The following is a 19,014-nucleotide window of genomic DNA, read 5'->3' on the forward strand; positions in this document are numbered from 1 at the left end:
GACCTCAGCAAGAGAGTGGGTTTGTCCTTAGCAGCTAATCCACCATTGTGCAAGCCAAAATCTACCAATAGAGATTTTTAGCCCAAAGTCCAAGTCGTTTAGAAGGAGGTCTAGATCTTCTTGATCTTAGAGCCACAGGATGACAAATGGGGACCCATCCTCAGCCTTGAGAGGAGCCCCCTTATTTTCCAGTTGAGGAAACCAAGACCCAAACATCAGAAGCAGAGCCAGAATGCAAGCCTGGGTTTTCCATTTCCAGGCATGCACCATGTGGTCCCTCTTCAGGAACAGGTGTCAGCCTTTATCCCTTGAATAAGATCCCTGGCAATGACCTCACCTCTCCCTGAAACCTGAATGTTCTGTCAGTTCAGCAGAGGCTTATGCAACTCACAGTCCCCAGAGGCCCTTTTGTCTCTCATCGAGTCCATAAATGACACGGAAGTGATGCAAGCATGACTGGATCACCCTGGACTTCTGGAACTAATCACGGAGCTTACAAGACTCTCCTCTCACCTTTACCCTATGGCTCAAAAGAAGAAGGGATTTGCCCAAGCTCATGCTTTAAGTTCAACAACACAAAAATGGGCCGGGCGCGATGGCTCATGCCTGTCATCCCAGCACTTTGGGAGGCCGAGGCGGGTGGATCACCTGAGGTCAGGAGTTCGAGACCAGCCTGGCCAACATGGCAAAACCCCGTCTCCACTAAAAATACAAAAATTAGCCAGGTGTGGTGGCGCGTGCCTGTAATCCCAGCTACTCAGGAGGCTGAGGCAGGAGAATTTCCTGAACCCGGGAGGCGGAGGTTGCAGTGAGCCGAGATCATGCCGCTGCACGCCAGCCTGGGCAACGGAGTGAGACTTCATCTCCAAAAACCAAGAATCCAACAACACAAAAATGGGTAATTTCAGGACACCCAGTTTGAGGCTCTATCCCGAATCCGATCCACGCTGATTTTTAATATGATCAGCTTCCAGCTCTGCCCAGGTCTCTCCAGGGCCGGTGGGGTTGTTGCAATTCCCTACTGCACCCCAGCCTCGGGGCAGGTCAGGGGAGTGGTGACAGGGTGCAAGTCCACGGGGAGTGAGATTTCTCAAGAGCTCCGGGCAAACCGGCCTGTCCACATTCGCTGGGTGCAGGATGTTCTAGCCACCTTGTCTTTCCAGCAGCTGTGTTTATATTTGGCAGCTGCCACAGGTCCCTAGAAGAGGGTCCTCTTCTTGCCTGCCAGACTCTGGAACCCCCGTTTCCTGGCACAGGAACCTGGGGGCCAGGCCTGATGCACAGATGAGAGTGTCCCTCTGAGAATTTCAACAGAGGTCACTGGGGCTCAGAGAGGGAAGGCAACTTTCCCAAGGTCACACAGCTTGGTAGAGCCAGGGCAGATTTCTGGCCTTGCAGAGTTCCCTCTTCTGTGGGAGCTGTGGTCTCACTCCCTTCAAATGCCATGGGGCTCACATCTGGGGGAAGGCTCCCGCCCTGTGGGGCATCTCCTAGTCACAAAGCGTTCTGGGAGGCTAATAAAATTAAAGTCCTTTTGGAAACACGCCTCTGGAGCTGGAGTGCAGTGGCGCGATCTTGGCTCACTGCAACCTCCACCTCCTGGGTCCAAGCGATTCTCCTGCCCTCAGCTTCCCGAGTAGCTAGAATTACGGGCATGCGCTACCATGCCTGGCTCATTTTTTTGTATTTTTAGCAGACACGGGGTGTCACCATGTTGGCCAGGCTGTTCTTGAACTCCTGACCTCAAATGACCCACCCGCCTGAACCTCCCCAGTTCTGGGATTACAGGTGTGAGCCACCACACCCAGCATATTTGCATTCAGTAGCATTTATTTCTTGGGGCCTTCAGTCAGCTGGGTTCAAACTCTTTGCATTTTGCCTAAGGGAACCACTCTGAGCTGCAGGATTTCTCCTGATAAGGGAGTTCCATAAAGGCCTAAATTTTTCCCCCACGGGACACCTGTCCAAGTCTGGGGACATTTGTGCTTGTCGTGACTGTGGGGCGGGGGGAAGGTGTTCCTGGCATGGAGTGGGCGGAGACCAGGGATGCTGCCCAGCACCCTGCAGTGCCCAGGACGGCCCCACCCCAGAGAAGGATCCAGCCAGAGGGAGAGGGCCTGTACTGGAGTGAGTTAAACTTCCAAGTTTAAATCAGGTCTCTTTAGGATTTTATGAACTTTGGAGTTCAGCCAGCTTTGCAGACTGAGGCCCTAGGCTGTGTCTCTCTTTACTGATACCACTGTCAATTTTGTCACAGTTTTGGGTCTTTGTCTGCCCAGCCATCTGCTCAGCAAACATTTAGGCCACACCTACTCTCCTCCACCCAGTGAGGACAGGCCCGCAGGTAGGGGCACAGCTCCAGAGGGGCGATGCCGACAGAGAGGGACCCAGGCCACCTTCCTGGATGGATGCGAGATACCAAAACTCCCTCTGTACCCCCAGATGAGGGGCGGGGGTGGGGGGGCGCTGGTGTCGTCTGAGACACAGCATTGGGCTGACCTCAGGGTTCCAGTTCTGATACTATCTTATAGTCACAGATGACATTGCCCTGGAGGGGACCGGGAGAGGGTGCACGGGACTCCCTGGACTATGTTTGCAACTGCCTGAGTCCTTAATTATTTCAAAATAAAAAAGATAGGGCCGGGCGCGGTGGCTCACACCTGTAATCCCAGCACTTTGGGAGGCCGAGGCGGGTGGATCACTAGGTCAGGAGTTTGAGACCAGCCTGACCAACATGGTGAAACCCCATCTCTATCAAAAATACAAAAATTAGCCAGGCGTGGTGACGCACACCTGTAGTCCCAGCTACTCAGGAGGCTGAGGCAGGATAATCGCTTGAACGCAGGAGGCAGAGGTTGCAGTGAGCTGAGATTGAACTACTGCACTCCAGCCTGGGCGACAGAGCGATATTCCATCTCAAAAAAAAAAAGTTAAGATAAACGATATTCAATAAACCTATAACAGATGATATAACTATATAATGAATACATATATACAGATATAAAATAGCAATCTAAATATAAATACAAAATCAATAGCAAACATGTCAAAATAGAAATCAAACTATATAATTAATAATGCATAAATTATATAAATGATGAATAAAGATACAAATATGTATGCAATAAGTGTATAATACAAATACTAAACACTAATAAAACTATATATTAGTAATACAAAACTGATATGAATATATCAGGAATGAATCTTCAAGTATGTAATAAATGTGTGATAAATGACATAGAGTATAAATATAAATATGAGTAAACATAATATATAACAAAATATACAAATATGTAATAAATGTATAATATTATATTGTATTATAGTATAAGTTTATATTATAAACTAATAGCAGACCGGGCGCAGTGGCTCACACCTGTAATCCCAGCACTTTGGGAGGTCGAGGTGGATGGATCACCTGAGATCAGGAGTTCGAGACCAGCCTGGCCAACGCGGGCAGGAAACCACGTCTCTATTAAAAATACACAAAAATTGCCGGCATGGTGGCTGGGCAATCTGCAATCCCAGCCACTCAGGAGGCTGAGGTATAAATCATTGAACCCGAGTAGTGGAGCTTGCAGTGAGCCGAGATCCGGCCACTGCACTCAGCCTAAGCAATGAGACCTGTCTCAAAAAAAAAAAAAAAAAAAAAGGAAGTAGAGCACTTGCATTCTAACTTTTCACTCTTACACGTAACACAATTATAAACGCCTTTCTATCTAGCTTTTTATTTCTTTTCATTTTTTTCCCTCGGGGTAACTGCCTGAGCAAGGGGTTAGAGGGCGGCGGCTCCCCAGGAGGCTCCTGTGCTCCCACCTCCCTCCCTGCCGGTGCTGCCAGCTCCTCTCCTGCGGTTTTGTTCAGCCCTTGTGTGCACTGGAGCCTCGTGTCTAGTCAGCTCAGGTCTGCTCTCTGTTTCGGGGCTGGTCACCCTTCCTTGAGCGACCACAGATTTCCACTATGCCGTGGGGTGGGGGGTACCCTCATCCTTCTTGACTTTCAGGCACGAGTGGGATTTTTCTGCACAAGGCGGGCTTAGACTCGGGTGTGGCTAAGAGCCTTTTGCTAGGAGGCCGGCCCGGGCCGGGCAGCGTCTCTCTTAAGTTTTATTTTTGGAGAGCCTGGCCTGGAGCCTAGCCTGCCTGAAGGGGCCTGTGCACCGAGGCAGAGCCCACACTCAGGACGGTGCCGCGGGGACTGCGGGGACTGTGTGCAGCTTTGACCACCTGGCCCTGCCCCCGGAGCTGCCTGCTCCCGCCCCTCCCACAGCTTCCCCGGGGCCCGGGCCCAGGCAAGCGCATTCAGGTCGGGGTGCAGGGCACCCGTGCGCCTCTGCAGGGAGGCAGCTGGGAGGGGCGTTCCTGGCTGACTCAGCGCGTGGCCAGTTCTGCTGCTGTTGGCTTAGTCCTCAGCTGGGGGCATGGCTGCTCCTGAGTCAGTGCCGGCTGGTGACACCACCGAGACGGGGACTTGGGGAGGCGACTGCAATGGGTGATGCAATCTGTGTCTGAGTCTCGGCATCTCAGCACGAGCATACACATGCATGCCCGTGCACACACACACGCACGCATGTACACACCCACGCACTCACATGTCCACACACCTACAGTAACATATACACATGCCCACACACGTGCACACACCCATAGTGACATACACGCTCACACATGTGCATGCACACGCATATGCAGTGACATGCCCACACACACGTGCACACATTCATAGTAACATGCATGCCCACACACGTGTGCGCGCACACATGCAGTGACATGTCCACACACGTGCACACACACGTGCACACTGACATGCATGCCCACACACATGCACGTATGCAAATCCACCTATGCACACACTCATATGCAGGTGCACACATACACATATGTAGATATGTACATGCACTCATAGACACAGATGCTCATGTACAGACATGTTCATGTACACACATGCACTGATGCAGACTTATGCATGCTGACATGCACATCCATGCATACACATGTACACATACACACATATGCAGATATGTGTGCACACACGCATATATGCACACTCATGCATGCCAGCATACACATGTGTACACACATGCACACGCAAAGTACACGTACATTCATATGTGCATGCGCATTCATACACATGTGTACACTGACATTTACACCACATGAATGCACACACCCCCACACATATGTGTACAGTCACATGCACATAATTGACATACATGCAAATAAACAGACGCACATGCACACACACACACACACACACACACACAGAGCACAGCCCTCTCTGGCCTTTCTGGCAGGCCCGAGTTATTACCCAGCCCAAAGGGAGCATCTCCCAGGGAATTTCGCCCAAAACAGAAAAGCCAGCAAGGCTCAGGGCCTGATGCTCACGTGGAAATTGGGGGGGTGGCTGCCCAGGGCAGCAGGGGCCCATGGTCTGGGTGGACACTCCTGACTGTGGATGCTAAATAGGACCCCCTGGCCTTCCAAGGAAAACAGGAGGTGGGGCCAGCCCATTTGTTCTCTGTGTGCGCGTATTTTTAGCACTGAGTAATTTAGGTATTTTTAAGCCCAACCAAGGGCGGTTTTCCCTGAGTTGGATGTTTTGTGGCTGCTTTGAAGCTCTGTGGAATCAGAGCCTTCTGAGCGGCCACACGTGGGCCCTGCCTCCAGAGCAGACAGATTGGGCCTTCTGCGCCCCCAAAAAGGGGGGGCGGGACGTCTGCTGGAAACCAAGGAGGCTGGGTGGTGTCAAAGGGATTTTTTTTTTAATTGATCCTTTCATTGAGATCGCCGTGGAGTCACATCCAGTGCTAACAAAGAATGTACAGGAATTCTGTGTGTCATTCCCTGGCCGTCCCCGGTGGTAACATTTGGTAAAGCTACGGGCAGGATCACAGCTAGACAGTCACACACCCACCAGCCTCGCTCAGGTTCCGCAGTATTCAGTACTGTACCGGCTGGTGTGTGAGTGTGTGAGATTGACAGTCACACACCCACCAGCCTCGCTCGGTTCCGTAGTATTCAGTATTGTGCCTGCTGGTGTGTGAGTGTGTGAGGCTCTCTGTGCGTTTATCACCCGTATAGGCTTGTGGATTCATCACCGTCGTTGAGGCACTAACAGGGATCATTCATGTTGCCCTTTTATTTACGTATTCATTCAGAGATGGGGTCTCACTAAGTTGCCCAGTCTGGCCTCAACCTCCCAGGCTCAAGAGATCCTCCCACCTCAGCCTCCCAAGTAGCTGAGACCACAGGAGTGTGTCACCTATGCCCAGCTAATTTTTAAATTTTTTGTAATGAGCGGGTCTTGCTATGTTGCCTAGGCTGGCCTCAAACTCCTGGACTCAAGTGATCCTCCCATCTCAGCCTCCCAAAGTGCTGGGATTACAGGCAAGAGCCACCATGCCTCACTGTGTTGCCCTTTTATACAGAGACCTATCTCCCTCCCAGCCCCTGCCCCTTCCTGATCCCTGGCAACTGTTAATCTGTTCTCCATTTCCAAAATGTTGTCCTTGGGCCAGGCATGGTGGCTCATGCCTGTAATCCCAGAACTTTGAGAGGCCGAGACAGGCGGATCACTTGAGGCCGGGAGTTTGAGACCAACCTGGCAAACATGGTAAAACCCCATCTCTACCAAAAATACAACGATTAGCCAGGCGTGGTGGCACATGCACCTGCAATCCCAGCTACTCAGGAGGCCAAAGTGGGAGTGGCACTGGAAGGGAGAAGCGGAGGTTGCAGTGAGCTGAGATCGCGCCACTGCACTCCAGCCTGGGCGACAGAGCAAGACTCTGTCTATAAAATGTCCTCTTAAACACATTATACAAACGGAACCATGCTACCCATCCTAGGCCCTGGAGATTCCCCTGCAGTGTGATATGCATGGATGGTCCTTTCCTTCTTATCACTACGTAGGCATTTTTTGAAAACTTTGGAATCTGCCTTGGCTTCTCTGCGGCTGCCTGGCTCTGCAAAACAGACAGCAATGCCATGAGTTATGACGGAAACAGGGCGCGGCTTAATTAACTGCTCACAAACGCCCGGCTGGGACTGCAGCTGCCCAGGACTCTTGAACCTGGCCCCTGCCCCTGCCACCCCCATCAGCACCGACCCCCTCGCTGGGTCCTACTAAGCAGGTTTCTCTAGCCTGGACACTGCTGACACGTGGGGCTGGGTTGTTCCTGGAGTGGGGCCATCCTGGACACTGCAGGATGCTGAGCAGCATCCCTGGCCTCCACCCACACCCTGCCAGGAGCACCCCCAAGTCATGACAGCCACAAATGTCCCAGACATGACCCAGTGCTCCGTGCAGGGCAGAGTCACCCCCAGATGAGATCTTGGGGGATTCCACGGACCCCCAAAAGACTCTGCATCCCGTGATCATCTGCCCTGTTGAAGGGTCCTGGGTTGTTCTGGGAGAATTCAAGAAGCAACAGCATGGGCTCCTGACTGGTTCAGTATGAAGGACATGGAGGACAGGCCGGGCGCTGTGGCTCCCACCTGTAATCCCAGCACTTTGAGAGGCCGAGGAGGGCGGATCACCTGAAGTCAGGAGTTTGAGACCAGCCTGGCCAACATGGTGAAACCCCGTCTCTACTAAAAATACAAAAAGTAGCCAGGCGTGGTGGCGGGGGCCTGTAATCCCAGCTACTCGGGAGGCTGAGGCAGGAGAATCGCTTGAACCCGGGAGGCAGAGGTTGCAGTGAGCCGAGATCGTGCCACTGCACTCCAGCCTGGGCGACAGAGTAAAACTCCATCTCAAAAAAAAACAAAGGACAGTCATCGGGGGTTCTGCTGCGATCCCTGCCCTGACCCGGGGTCTCCCCTGGGCACTATGGACATCGGGGTTGGATCCTTTCCTGGCATGGGGCCGTCCTGGGCATGCAGGGAGCTGAGCAATGTCCCTGGCCTCCACCCAACCCACTCCATGCCAGGAGCACCCCCCCACAGCCACAGGTATCCCCAGACATCACCCACTGTCCCCACTGTCCCCTGGAGGGCAAGAACTCCTACCATGGGACTGCGGCAGGCCACTTAGGAGCCTGTGTAAGTCCTCCCTTCTCTAGAGGCCTGACCTATTGCCTTTGCCCTTTCTCTTTTTTTTGTCTTTTTTTTTGAAATGGAGTCTTGCTCTGTCGCCCAGGCTGGAGTGCAGTGGCATGATCTTGGCTCACTGCAAGCTCCACCTCCCGGGTTTACACCATTCTCCTGCCTCAGCCTCCTGAGTAGCTGGGACTACAGGCACCCACCACCACGCCCAGCTAATTTTTTTTTTTTTTTTTTTTTTTTTTAGTAGAGATGGTGTTTCACCGTGTTAACCAGGATGGTCTCAATCTCCTGACCTCATGATCCGCCCGCCTTGGCCTCCCAGAGTGCTGGGGCTACAGGCATGAGCCACCGTGCCTGGCCTGCCTTTGCCCTTTCATTCCCTCCTTCTGCAAACTCTCACAGAGGATTGTCACGGCTGACCGCGTGCCAGGCTCTATGCTGGAAACCAAGGAGGCTGGGCGGTGTCAAAGGGATTTTTTTTTAAATTTATCCTTTTATTGTGTACCTTTTATTGTGTATCTTGTATTGTGTATCCTTTTATTGAGTACCAGCTCTGTGTACACCGAGGCCCCGGTCCCCACCCAGAGGCCAAGTGGCTGTGCCCAGAGTTGGGAAGGTTGAGCCAAGGCCGGGCGCCCCTGCTGCCACCCAGAGGCCTGACCTGAGCTTTGACCCACACCCCTCTGCTTCCCCCACAGCTCTCTGGACAACGGGGCCCAGAGCTGATGGCAGACAATGTCAGCCACTAACAACATAGCCCAGGCCCGGAAGCTGGTGGAACAGCTACGCATAGAAGCCGGGATTGAACGTATCAAGGTGAGCCCGGCGGACGCCAGGAAGAGGAGGGGAGAGGCCCGTGGGCGCCCCGCAAATGGTGGACAGGAGGCTCGACGGGAAGGCAGAGACTTGCCCTACAGCTGTGCCTCTTGCTGTGTGACCTTGGGGCCTTCCCTTAACCTCTCTGAGCCTCCATTTCCTCGGCAGAAAGAGGCAACTGATCTAACACCTATCTCATGGGTTCGTGTGGGAACGTAACATGCTTTGTAAACGCACTGGGGCCCCATGGAGACAGTCATTGTGACAGAGCACTTTGCCGTCCTTATCTGCATCGCTCTGTCCAGCTCCGTGGCTGTGACGGATGCAAATTAAACCGAGAGACACAGTCCCGGGCGGGAGAAGATGGCTGTCCTGTCTACTTTTTTCACTTCTATGTCGTTTGAAGGATTTGTTTGTTTGTTTGAGATGGAGTCTCGCTCTGTCTCCCAGGCTGGAGTGCGATGGCATGATCTCAGCTCACTGCAACCTCCACCTCCCAGGTTCAAGCGATTCTCTTGTCTCAGCCTCCCAAGCAGCTGGGATTACAGGCATGCACCACCACGCCCGGCTAATTTTTTTTGTATTTTCAGTAGACACGGTGTTTCACTGTATTCGCCAGGCTGGTCTCGAACTCCTGACCTTAGTTGATGCACCTACCTCGGCCTCCCAGAGTGCTGGGATTCCAGGCGTGAGACACCATGCCTGGAATTTGAAGTTTCTCAAAAGGATCACACTTGAGGCTGTGCCCAGTCGAGATTTATTTTAAGGCAAGTTCTGAAATCTGCAGTGCAGGCCAGCAGGCTGGTGACCCAGGGAAGAGTTGGTGCTGCAGCTCGAACACCTGGCAGAGTGCCTTCCTCCTGGGAGGACCCCCGGCTTTTTCTCTTAAGTCCTTCAACTGATTAGATGAGGCTCACCTGCATTACAGACGGTCACCTGCTGTGCTTGAAGTCTACAGATTTAAAGGTGAATCACATTAAAAAAAAAAAAAACACCAGACTTTTGCATGCCAGGCACAGTGGCTCACACCTGTAATCCCAGCACTTTGGGAGGCTGAGGCAGGAGGATCACTTGAGGTCAGGCGTTCAATTCCAGCCTGGGCAACAACATAGCAAGACCCCATCCCTACAAAATAAAAAACAGGCTGAGCGCAGTGGCTCACACTTGTAATTCCAGCACTTTGAGAGGCTGAGGTGGGCAGATCACCTGAGGTCAGGAGTTCGAGACCAGCCGGGCCAACATGGTGAAACCCCATCTCTACTAAAAATACAAAAAAAAAATTACCCAGGGGTGGTGGTGCGTGCCTGTAACCCCAGCTATTTGGGAGGCTGAGGCAGGAGAATCACTTGGACCTGGGACGTTGCAGTGAGCCGAGATCATGCCATTGCACTCCAGCCTGGGCAACAGAGCAAGATTCTATCAAAAAAAAGGAAAGAAAAAACAACCTTCACAGCAACATCTAGAAAAACATTTAATTGGCCGGGCACAGTGACTCACGCCTGTAATCCCAGCACTTTGGGAGGCTGAGGTGGGTAGATCACAAGGTTAGGGGTTCGAGACCAGCCTGGCCAATATGGTGAAACATAGTCTCTACTAAAATTGCAAAAAAGTTAACCAGGTGTGGTGGCAGACGCCTGTAGTCCCAGCCACTTGGGAGGCTGAGTCAGGAGAATAGCTTGAACCTGGGAGGCAGAGGTTGCAGTGAGCCAAGATTGTGCCACCACACTCCAGCCTGGGCTACAGGGCGAGACTCCATCTCAAAAATAAAATAAAATAAACGTTTAACCAAACCCTGGGGCACCATGGCCCGCCCTAGTACCCCCATAAAATCAGCCATCACCCCACGTATCCACTCAGAACTCAGTTCTCCAGTACCTGCCACCAGCTCGTCATTATTGGCCATAGGAATTTATGAGGAAGGGGTGCCCGGCCCTTGCTTTGCTCCCAGTTGGGGGGCGGACGGACTCGTCCCTGCTGGCCAGGTGGCGCAGGAGTCAGACACGGTTCTGATCGGCCGGTGAGCCTCCCTCCAGCGCAGCTCTGAGCCCCCACCAGACCCCATCACACCGCCACCGGCCGGGATCCAGCCAGGAGGGGAGGGGTCTGCCTCCCACGAGGTGTCTGAATGTTCCAGAAATCTGACTGCTGAGGACAGACCTGAGCATTCAAAGCATTCCTTCAGGCTGAAGAAAGAGAAAGCCCTGGTTGAAGTGGTTTTCCTTTTATGAGTCGGTGCCAGCCCCCAGCCCGGGCGGAGGGCGGTGACTCATCCTGCCCCGTTTGATGTTGAGGAGGGGCCCCCATAGCCCCTTTGAATGTCGGGCCTCGGGGGAGCCAGGATTTGACCCGTCCCCGCTCCCAGTCCCGCCTGAGGTTTTATATCCCCAGCTCCAACGCGGCGACCCGAACCACAGAGCCTCAACGGCAGTGATCTCGGGGCTCTCCAGCCCAGCGCAGCGGGCATGGGGGGTGGTGCCAAGGGGGCCGCGTGCTGGAGCCACAACGCCAGCTATTTTCAGGGTCTGGAGGCTATTTCTGTCGTCCAGGACAGCCACTTCCCAAATAGAAGCCTAGAAAGCAGGCCAGGTCCGAGTCATCACAGGCCGCGGCCAGTGGGCTCACTCCGTGGGCATGAGTGTTACCCGGCTGCCCAGCTGGGCAAGACCCCAAAGCTATCCCACAGGCTCCTGGCCTTTTGAGGGGCCCAGGTCCCAGGTATCCTTGGGGCCCAAAGGAGGACGGAGGATCTGGGATGCAGAGGTACTGGCCAAGCGAGGTGGCTCATGCCTGTAACCCCAGTGCTTCCAGAGGCCTAGGCCGGAGGATCGCCTGAGCCCAGGAGTTTGAGACCAGCCTGGGCAACATGGTGAGACCCTCATCTGTACAAGAAAATTATTCTAAAAATTATGGCAAGGCCGGGCACGGTGGCTCATGCCTGTAATCCCAGCACTTTGGGAGGCCTAGGTGGGTGGGCCACCTGAGGTCAGGAGTTCGAGACCAGCCTGGCCAACATGGTGAAACCCCGTCTCTACTAAAAATACAAAAATTACTGTGGCGTGGTGGCGGGTGCCTGTAGTCCCAGATACTTGGGAGGCGGAGGTGGGAGAATTGCTTGGACCCAGGGTGCGGAGGTTGCAGTGAGTAGAGATCACGCCACCACACTCCAGCCTGACTGACAGAGCGAGATTCTGTCTCAAAAATAAATAAATAAATAAATAAATAAATAAATAAATAAATAAATAAAATAAAAAATTATGGCCAGGTGTAGTGGCTCACTCCTGTAGTCCCAGCTACTCAGGTACTCCCAGCTGAGGCGGGAGAATCACTTGAGCCCAGGAGGTGGAGGCTGCAGTGAGCTAGGATAGCACCACTGCATTCCAGCCTGGGGGACAGAGCGAGACCCTGTCTCAAAAGCAGACAACAAAGGCACCTTCGTGAAGCAATGCTGTGATCCTTCTCGGATCATCCCCTCACCCCTGCCACATCTAATCCTCCCCCTGTGATCGCCCTCTCACCTTTCAGGGGAAAAAGAGAGGAGAGAAAGGTCGCTGAGTCCTACAGAGACACAGTTACCGGTCACAGGATGAGATCCAGGGCCAGACAGACGTGTCCCTGTTTAGGCTGACCCAGGACACCCGACACCCCAGCCCCAGCCCTGCTGGGGTGAGCTAAGCGGGGAGTGGCAGCGGCACCCCCAAAGGCATGGCCAGGAGAGACGGGCGTGTGGCCTGGGGCAGGCTGGCAGCAGGGGGGCAGGGGGTCCCTCCTGTGACCAGAAGCATCAGCCCCTCTGGGGTTCGGAGTCATCAGGGGGTTCAGGCTGCACAAGAAAGATGGAGACAAGCTTATCTCGTCCTCACCGGGCACAGTCACCTGGCTGGGTGTCACTGAAACCTCCCTCAAGCTCGTCAAATGTGCAGGCAGCATTTTCCTATCAGGACCTTCCTTCCTTGGGGTGAGAATGAGGTCTTGGACTCCGAAAGCAGGGTCCCTCTGTCCCTGACCCTTTGTGTTCAAAATCTGGCAACGCTTGCTGAAGGAAGTCCAGCCTTTTCTTTAAAAAAAAAAAAAAATCTTTTTTAGGCCAGTCACTATGGCTCACACCTGTAATCCCAGCACTTTGGGAGGCTGAGGTGGGCGGATTGCGAGGTCAGGAGTTCGAGACCAGCCTGATCAACATGGTGAAACCCCGTCTCTACTAAAAATACAAAAATTAGCCAGGCGTGGTGGTGCATGCCTGTAATCCCAGCTACTTGGGAGGCTGAGGCAGGAGAATCACTTGAACCCACAAGGTGGAGGTTGCAGTGAGCTGAGATTGCACCATTGCACTCCAGCCTGGACAACAAAGAGAGACTCCATCTCAAAAAGAAAGAAAGAAAGAAATGGGATCACACACTGCGTGGCCTTCTGTGTCTGGCATCTCTCACTGAGTGTGAAGTCCTTAAGATGCGTCCACGGCCAGGCACGGTGGCTCACGCCTATAATCCCAGCACTTTGGGAGGCCACGAGGTCAGGAGATTGAGACCATCCTAGCTAACGTGGTGAAACCCTGTCTCTACTAAAAATACAAAAAAAATTAGCTGGGTGTGGTGGTGGGCACCTGTAGTCCCAGCTACTCGGATGGCTGAGGCAGGAGAATGGCCTGAACCCAGGAGATGGAGCTTGCAGTGAGCTGAGATCCAGCCACTGCACTCCAGCCTGGGCGACAGAGCGAGATTCTGTCTCAAAACAAACCAAAAAAAAAAAAAAAAAGGAAAAGAAAAAAAAGATGCATCCACATTGTGGCCTATGTCAGAGCCACGCTCCTTTTCATGGCTGAGTAATATTCCAGTGTGTGGACGGGCCACACTGTTTGCCCACGCCCCCGTCAATGGGCTCCTGGGCAGTTTCCACCTGTGGCTGTTGGGAATGGCGCTGCTGTGAACCTGGGTGTGCCAGCCTCTTCTTATACCTCCCCTCTCTCCTCCTTGTGCCCAAACACAGGTCTCCAAAGCGGCGTCTGACCTCATGAGCTACTGTGAACAACACGCCCGGAACGATCCCCTGCTGGTCGGCGTCCCTGCCTCCGAGAACCCCTTTAAGGACAAGAAACCTTGTATTATTTTATAACTGTGTTCTTGTATGTGCGCTCTCTCTCTCTCTCGCTCTCTCTCTCTCTCGCTCTCTCTCTCTCTCTGTCTCAGGCAGGGCATCATTCAGTAATTAGCTCAAACAAAACATCTCAAGTCCCCAAAACGTTTAATCCCAAAAGAAATCCACCCTTCCCCCCAAAAAAGGCGTTCCCACTGCCTGGATGGGGTAGAATGTACCTTGTAGGTGTAGATGGGGTTTCGGGTCCGACCCCGTGGCCCTCTCAGTTTAGGCAAAGCTGGGATGGAGGCTTTACGGCCACTTCCCGTTCGGTGTAACTGAAATCCCCCAGTGATGTGGGAACCATTTGTAAAAATCTCCATTGCCGTTTCGATTGTGGACGCGGCGCCGAGGGCGAAGGGAGGTGACTTCGCCCGGTGGCAGCAGTTCCGGGAGAATTGGCCATATGTAAAAAGACTTCACGGGGTCACTGAGATGCTTTGCGCTGTTTTTAAGTAGTGGTAAAATTGAGGTGGCGGGGGGAGGTGACATCGTGAACTTTTTTTGGAAATATCTCTCCGTTTAAAAAGTTGTTATTCCATACGGCTAAACTCGGAATGTGATGGTCGAACCCGTCGCTAAACTGTACCATCAAGCAATGAATGCGCGATGGACCGTAGGGGTTGGGAGGGGACTTCGCCTATGAAAAGTTGTCAAGTGTGACTCCTCTGCATGATTTTTGCCATGGGTCCTTTCTTCAGGGTCCCCTCTGTGCCAGAAACGGGTTTTCGGGACTTGCCCAAGGGGAGCGGTCACCGGCCCGGCCCATCCCGTTTTGGGATTTTTTTTTTTTTTTTTTTTTTTTTTTGAGATGGAATTTCGCTCTGGTTACCCAGGCTGGAGTGCAGTGGCACGATCTCGGCTCCCTGCAACCTCTGCCTCCCCGGTTCAAGTGATTCTCCTGCCTCAGCCTCCTGAGTAGCTGAGATTACAGGTGCACGCCACCACGCCCGGCTAATTTTTGTATTTTTAGTAGAGATGGGGTTTCACCATATTGGCCAGGCTGGTCTCGAACTCCTGACCTCGTGATTCCCCTGCCTCGGCCTCCCAAAGTGCTGGGATTACAGGCGTGAGCCACCGCGCCCGGCGTGTCTTCAGCACCAGGCATCTGTGTGGCCGGGAGAGGTTTGACCGTCCTTGGTTCTTCCGGCTTGTTCTACCCTCTGACATCCACGGTAGACATTTCTCAAACAGACATGCAGGCTGGGGAGCCGCGGCGGGGCGGGTGGGGCTGCCCTGTGCTGCCGTGTATACAAAGTTGTTCCATGATCTTGAAGTGACTTTGAAGGACGCCGGGAGGTGAGACGTTCTCCCGGAGATCGAAACGTCCGTTCAAAACGTTGCCCTGTCGCTCGAACCCAATCTTTTCGCTTTTCCACCCCGTGCAACCCGGGACGGCTGCCTGAGGCCGGGAGATGCGTTAGGCGCAGAACGGGTCGCTCCTCCCAGCGGCAAGTGGAAATCGATGATGCCACGAGGTCGGGGGGAGGCTTCTGAAAGACGACTGTGTCCTCCTCTGCGGCACAGACGGGAGCAGGTGCAGCCACATCCTCCCGGGCCTGCTGGCGTCACCGGGGGCCACACCTGAGCTGGACCCTGAGCCGGACCCTGAGCCGCCGGGACCCCACACAGCCCTGATCGCAGGAGGCCTGGCCGCCCCGACCCCCCTCCACGGGGTTGGCCCAGAAGCAAGTAGTAGAAAAAAGAAAAAAACTAGCCCAGCCCTGTCCCTCCAGTCCCAGTGGAAATGGGCGTCTAAGGACCCGTGCCGAGAGGGTTCCTGGACGCCTGCCCAGGTCCTCTGTGCAGGCCCATGGGGCGGGGATCCCTGCTCAGCTCCCTTCCTGGGGCGACTGCCGGGGTTCCCACCTCACAAGGCTAGAGGGTCCTGCGTGTTGCAGGTGCAGGGAGAGTGACCTTCACTCCTCAACCTCGGGGGGCTCCCACAGGCAACAGCTGGGCTCCCCACCCCCAGCACCCAGCTCTCTACGGCCGGTCCGGGAGGGCTGGGGCTTCGGGGAGCCCTCCCCGCCAAACCTGCTGTTGGCCCAGGAGAGCCCCAGAGGCTCCCCAGAGACTGCAGCCTCCTGTGGTTGGGCCGGGAGCAGGCGGGGCTTGGGGTGTGGGCGTCCCCACCACCCACAGCAGGAATGGTGGGAAGAGACAAAAGTCTGTTCCAGAAACCCTGGGAGGACCCCAGGCAGGGAGACCCCGCCTGCCCCCACCCTTCCCAGCGAGCCATCTTGGTAACTGGGAACAAACGCACCGCAGCCCGTTTTTCCTTAAAAGAGGCCTTAATCGCCGAGCCCCCGCTGCCAGGGCAGAGGGAGGAGGGGGCACAGCTGTGCCAAGCCCAGCCCCACTGGTGTGTCCTAACGATGTGACCCCAGAAATGCCAGCGGGGAACGGAGGCCGCTGCAGAGACGCAGCCCAGGCAGCCGGGCCTCCTAGGCTGGTGGAGATGGTGGGGTTCAATCCCGGCTTCCAGGGACTCTCAGCTCCAAAGGCCCCTAAAGCCACGTCCTCCCGCCCCACAGACGGGACCCTGCACAGAAGTCAGAGAGCCTGGAGTCCAAGCGTTCTAGGTAAACTGAGGCTCAGGGAGGGGAAGGACAGGCTGGCCTCTCCTTCACTGTCCATAGGGCCTTGGGTTCCCTGAGCTATCCGGACCCCACCATCTCCCGGACCCCAGGGAGGTGGCCATTGCCAGAAGCCTGTGGGTTTTCTAGCTTGGGGGATTAAAAAAAAATTCTCCCCTTTTTTTTCTTGTAGAGTAAACCTCAGTGACCACAGTGTGGAAAACACTTTTGCAGACAAGCGCACACACCCACCGCCGCGCGTGCTTTTCTGCCGGGAATCCCTGGGGTGAACGCGTGTTTTATGGGCATTTCCAGGAGCGTGCGTGCACCTCCAGATGCAGGGCTGGCGGGCGGGGGTGGCAGCAGCAGCTCTAGCCTTGGGGACACCAGTGTCTCTCAGCCACGCCAGGGGAAAAACAGTTAAGGACACTCACCCCCACCCACGCGCACACACACACACGGCAGCGTCGGGTGGGAGCAAGAAGGCCGTTTCTCCTTCTGCCGCCTGGCTCTCTGACGGGCCTTCCCCGGTCCTGAGCGAGAAACCAGTTGCCGGGTGAAGGGCCACAGCGGGCCAGGCCCCAACCCTGTCGTGACCCACCTGGGCACCTTCCCAGACCAGCTCCGCCTACCCTGCCCTCCTCTATCCAGCAAGGAGCCAGAACACACACCCTTCTCCCACCCTCCCCAGGGGTAACCCGAGGCCAAGCACAGACAGCTCAGCTGTGACCTCTGGCCTCTGGGGACATAAACAGGGCGGCTGGGCCGGGGCGGAAGGTGTTCCACTTTCTCTCTCTCTGCGTGGTCCCTTTGATGGCCGGCCACCGTGTCCAGGGTGCAACGCTAGGCCTCCAGGCCACGCATCCATCTCCAAGTTAACAGGCCCTATCCTGCCCGAGCTCTGGGGCAGGTAGGAGGGGCCATCACACACCTGCCCATGCGTGAGTGACCCAGGAGGGGGCTTCCGGGTGGAGGTGGAGCCACCACGCCCTTCCTCAAGGGGTCACTTATTAAACGTCCTCGGGCCCTCTGCACAGAAGCCATAGCCGGCCAACCGCGCCTCCTTCTCTGTCCACGGAACCGTTGCCGATCTAATCTTTGTAAAGACCTGTCTCCTGTTTCCAGCCGCCACCTGTGGTTCTAGCAGGTTCTATGCCATCTGCATTGGGATGTCTGGTTGTTTTTATTTCTGACTTTTTTAAAATTCCAGGTGTGCCGCACCCACTTTCTCGCAGTGTTTTAATATTACGTGGAGTTGTTGATACAATGTGAATTCATACACAATAAACAGCCTCACTCTCCCTTTTCTCCTGCCTCTAGGCTGCTCCTTCTCTCCCTGGCCCAGGGCTTGCTGGGGAGGGAGCTCTTAGCATGCAAGCAAATGCCCCGGGCTTGGCTCCAGGCATGGGGACCCACGGCCCCACACCATCCCGTCCACCCTCCCTTCACTGGCCCAGGGAAGAGGTAACAGGAGGGGACCCCTGGGGGCTGCACCACAAACCAGGAACGCTCAGGCCCCACGGGCTTTAGGATTTGTACTTAGAAAATCTAGGAGGGACCGGGTGTGGTGGCTTAGGCCTTGAATCCCAGCACTTTGGGAGCCCGAGGCAGGCGGATCACGTGAGGTCAGGAGTTCGAGACCAGCCTGGCCAACACAGTGAAACCATGTCTCTACTAAAACTACAAAAATTAGCTGGGCGTGATGGCATGTGGTTATAATCCCAGCTACTCAAGAGGATGAGGCAGGAGAACTATTTGAACCCAAGAGGCAAAGGCTGCAATGAACCAAGATCATGCCACTGCACTCCAGCCTGGGCAACAGATTAAGACTCCATCTCAAAAAAAAAAAAAAGGCCGGGCGCGGTGGCTCAAGCCTGTAATCCCAGCACTTTGGGAGGCCGAGACGGGCGGATCACGAGGTCAGGAGATCGAGACCATCCTGGCGAACACGGTGAAACCCCGTCTCTACTAAAAAAATACAAAAAAAAACTAGCCGGGCGAGGCGGCGGGCGCCTGTAGTCCCAGCTACTCGGGAGGCTGAGGCAGGAGAATGGCGGGAACCCAGGAGGCAGAGCTTGCAGTGAGCTGAGATCCGGCCACTGCACTCCAGCCTGGGCGACAGAGTGAGACTCCGTCTCAAAAAAAAAAAAAAAGAAAAAGAAAAAGAAAATCTAAGAGGAAGGCTGGGCTCAATGGCTTACGCCTGTAATCCCAGCACTTTGGGAGGCCAAGGTGGACAGATCACCTGAGGTCAGGAGTTCGAGACCAACCTGGGCAATACAGTGAAACCCTGTCTCTACTAAAAATACAAAAATTAGCTGAGTGTGGTGGCAGGTGCCTGTAATCCCAGCTGCTTGGGAGGCTGAGGCAGGAGAGTTGCTTGAAGCCAGGAGGCGGAGGTTGCAGTGAGCCGAGGTTGCACCACTGCACTCCAGCCTGGG

The 19,014-nt window shown here is 54.5% G+C and overlaps 1 protein-coding gene across 1 annotated transcript in view; it reads left to right on the top strand.

Moving 5' to 3' along the window:
• The window catches only part of GNG7 (G protein subunit gamma 7), a 212,774-nt gene extending 194,894 nt beyond the window's left edge, over positions 1-17,880 (top strand). Inside the window, exons 4-5 of the mRNA XM_003914624.5 lie at positions 8,747-8,864; positions 13,848-17,880. Of these exons, the coding sequence (XP_003914673.1) occupies positions 8,784-8,864; positions 13,848-13,973 (207 nt within the window). The 5' untranslated portion in view covers positions 8,747-8,783 and the 3' untranslated portion in view covers positions 13,974-17,880. The remainder of the gene's footprint in view (positions 1-8,746; positions 8,865-13,847) is intronic.
• The last annotated feature ends 1,134 nt before the right edge of the window (positions 17,881-19,014 follow it).

This window comes from Papio anubis, chromosome 20 (assembly GCF_008728515.1).
Source record: "Papio anubis isolate 15944 chromosome 20, Panubis1.0, whole genome shotgun sequence".
In the NCBI taxonomy this organism is placed as follows: Eukaryota; Metazoa; Chordata; class Mammalia; order Primates; family Cercopithecidae; genus Papio; species Papio anubis.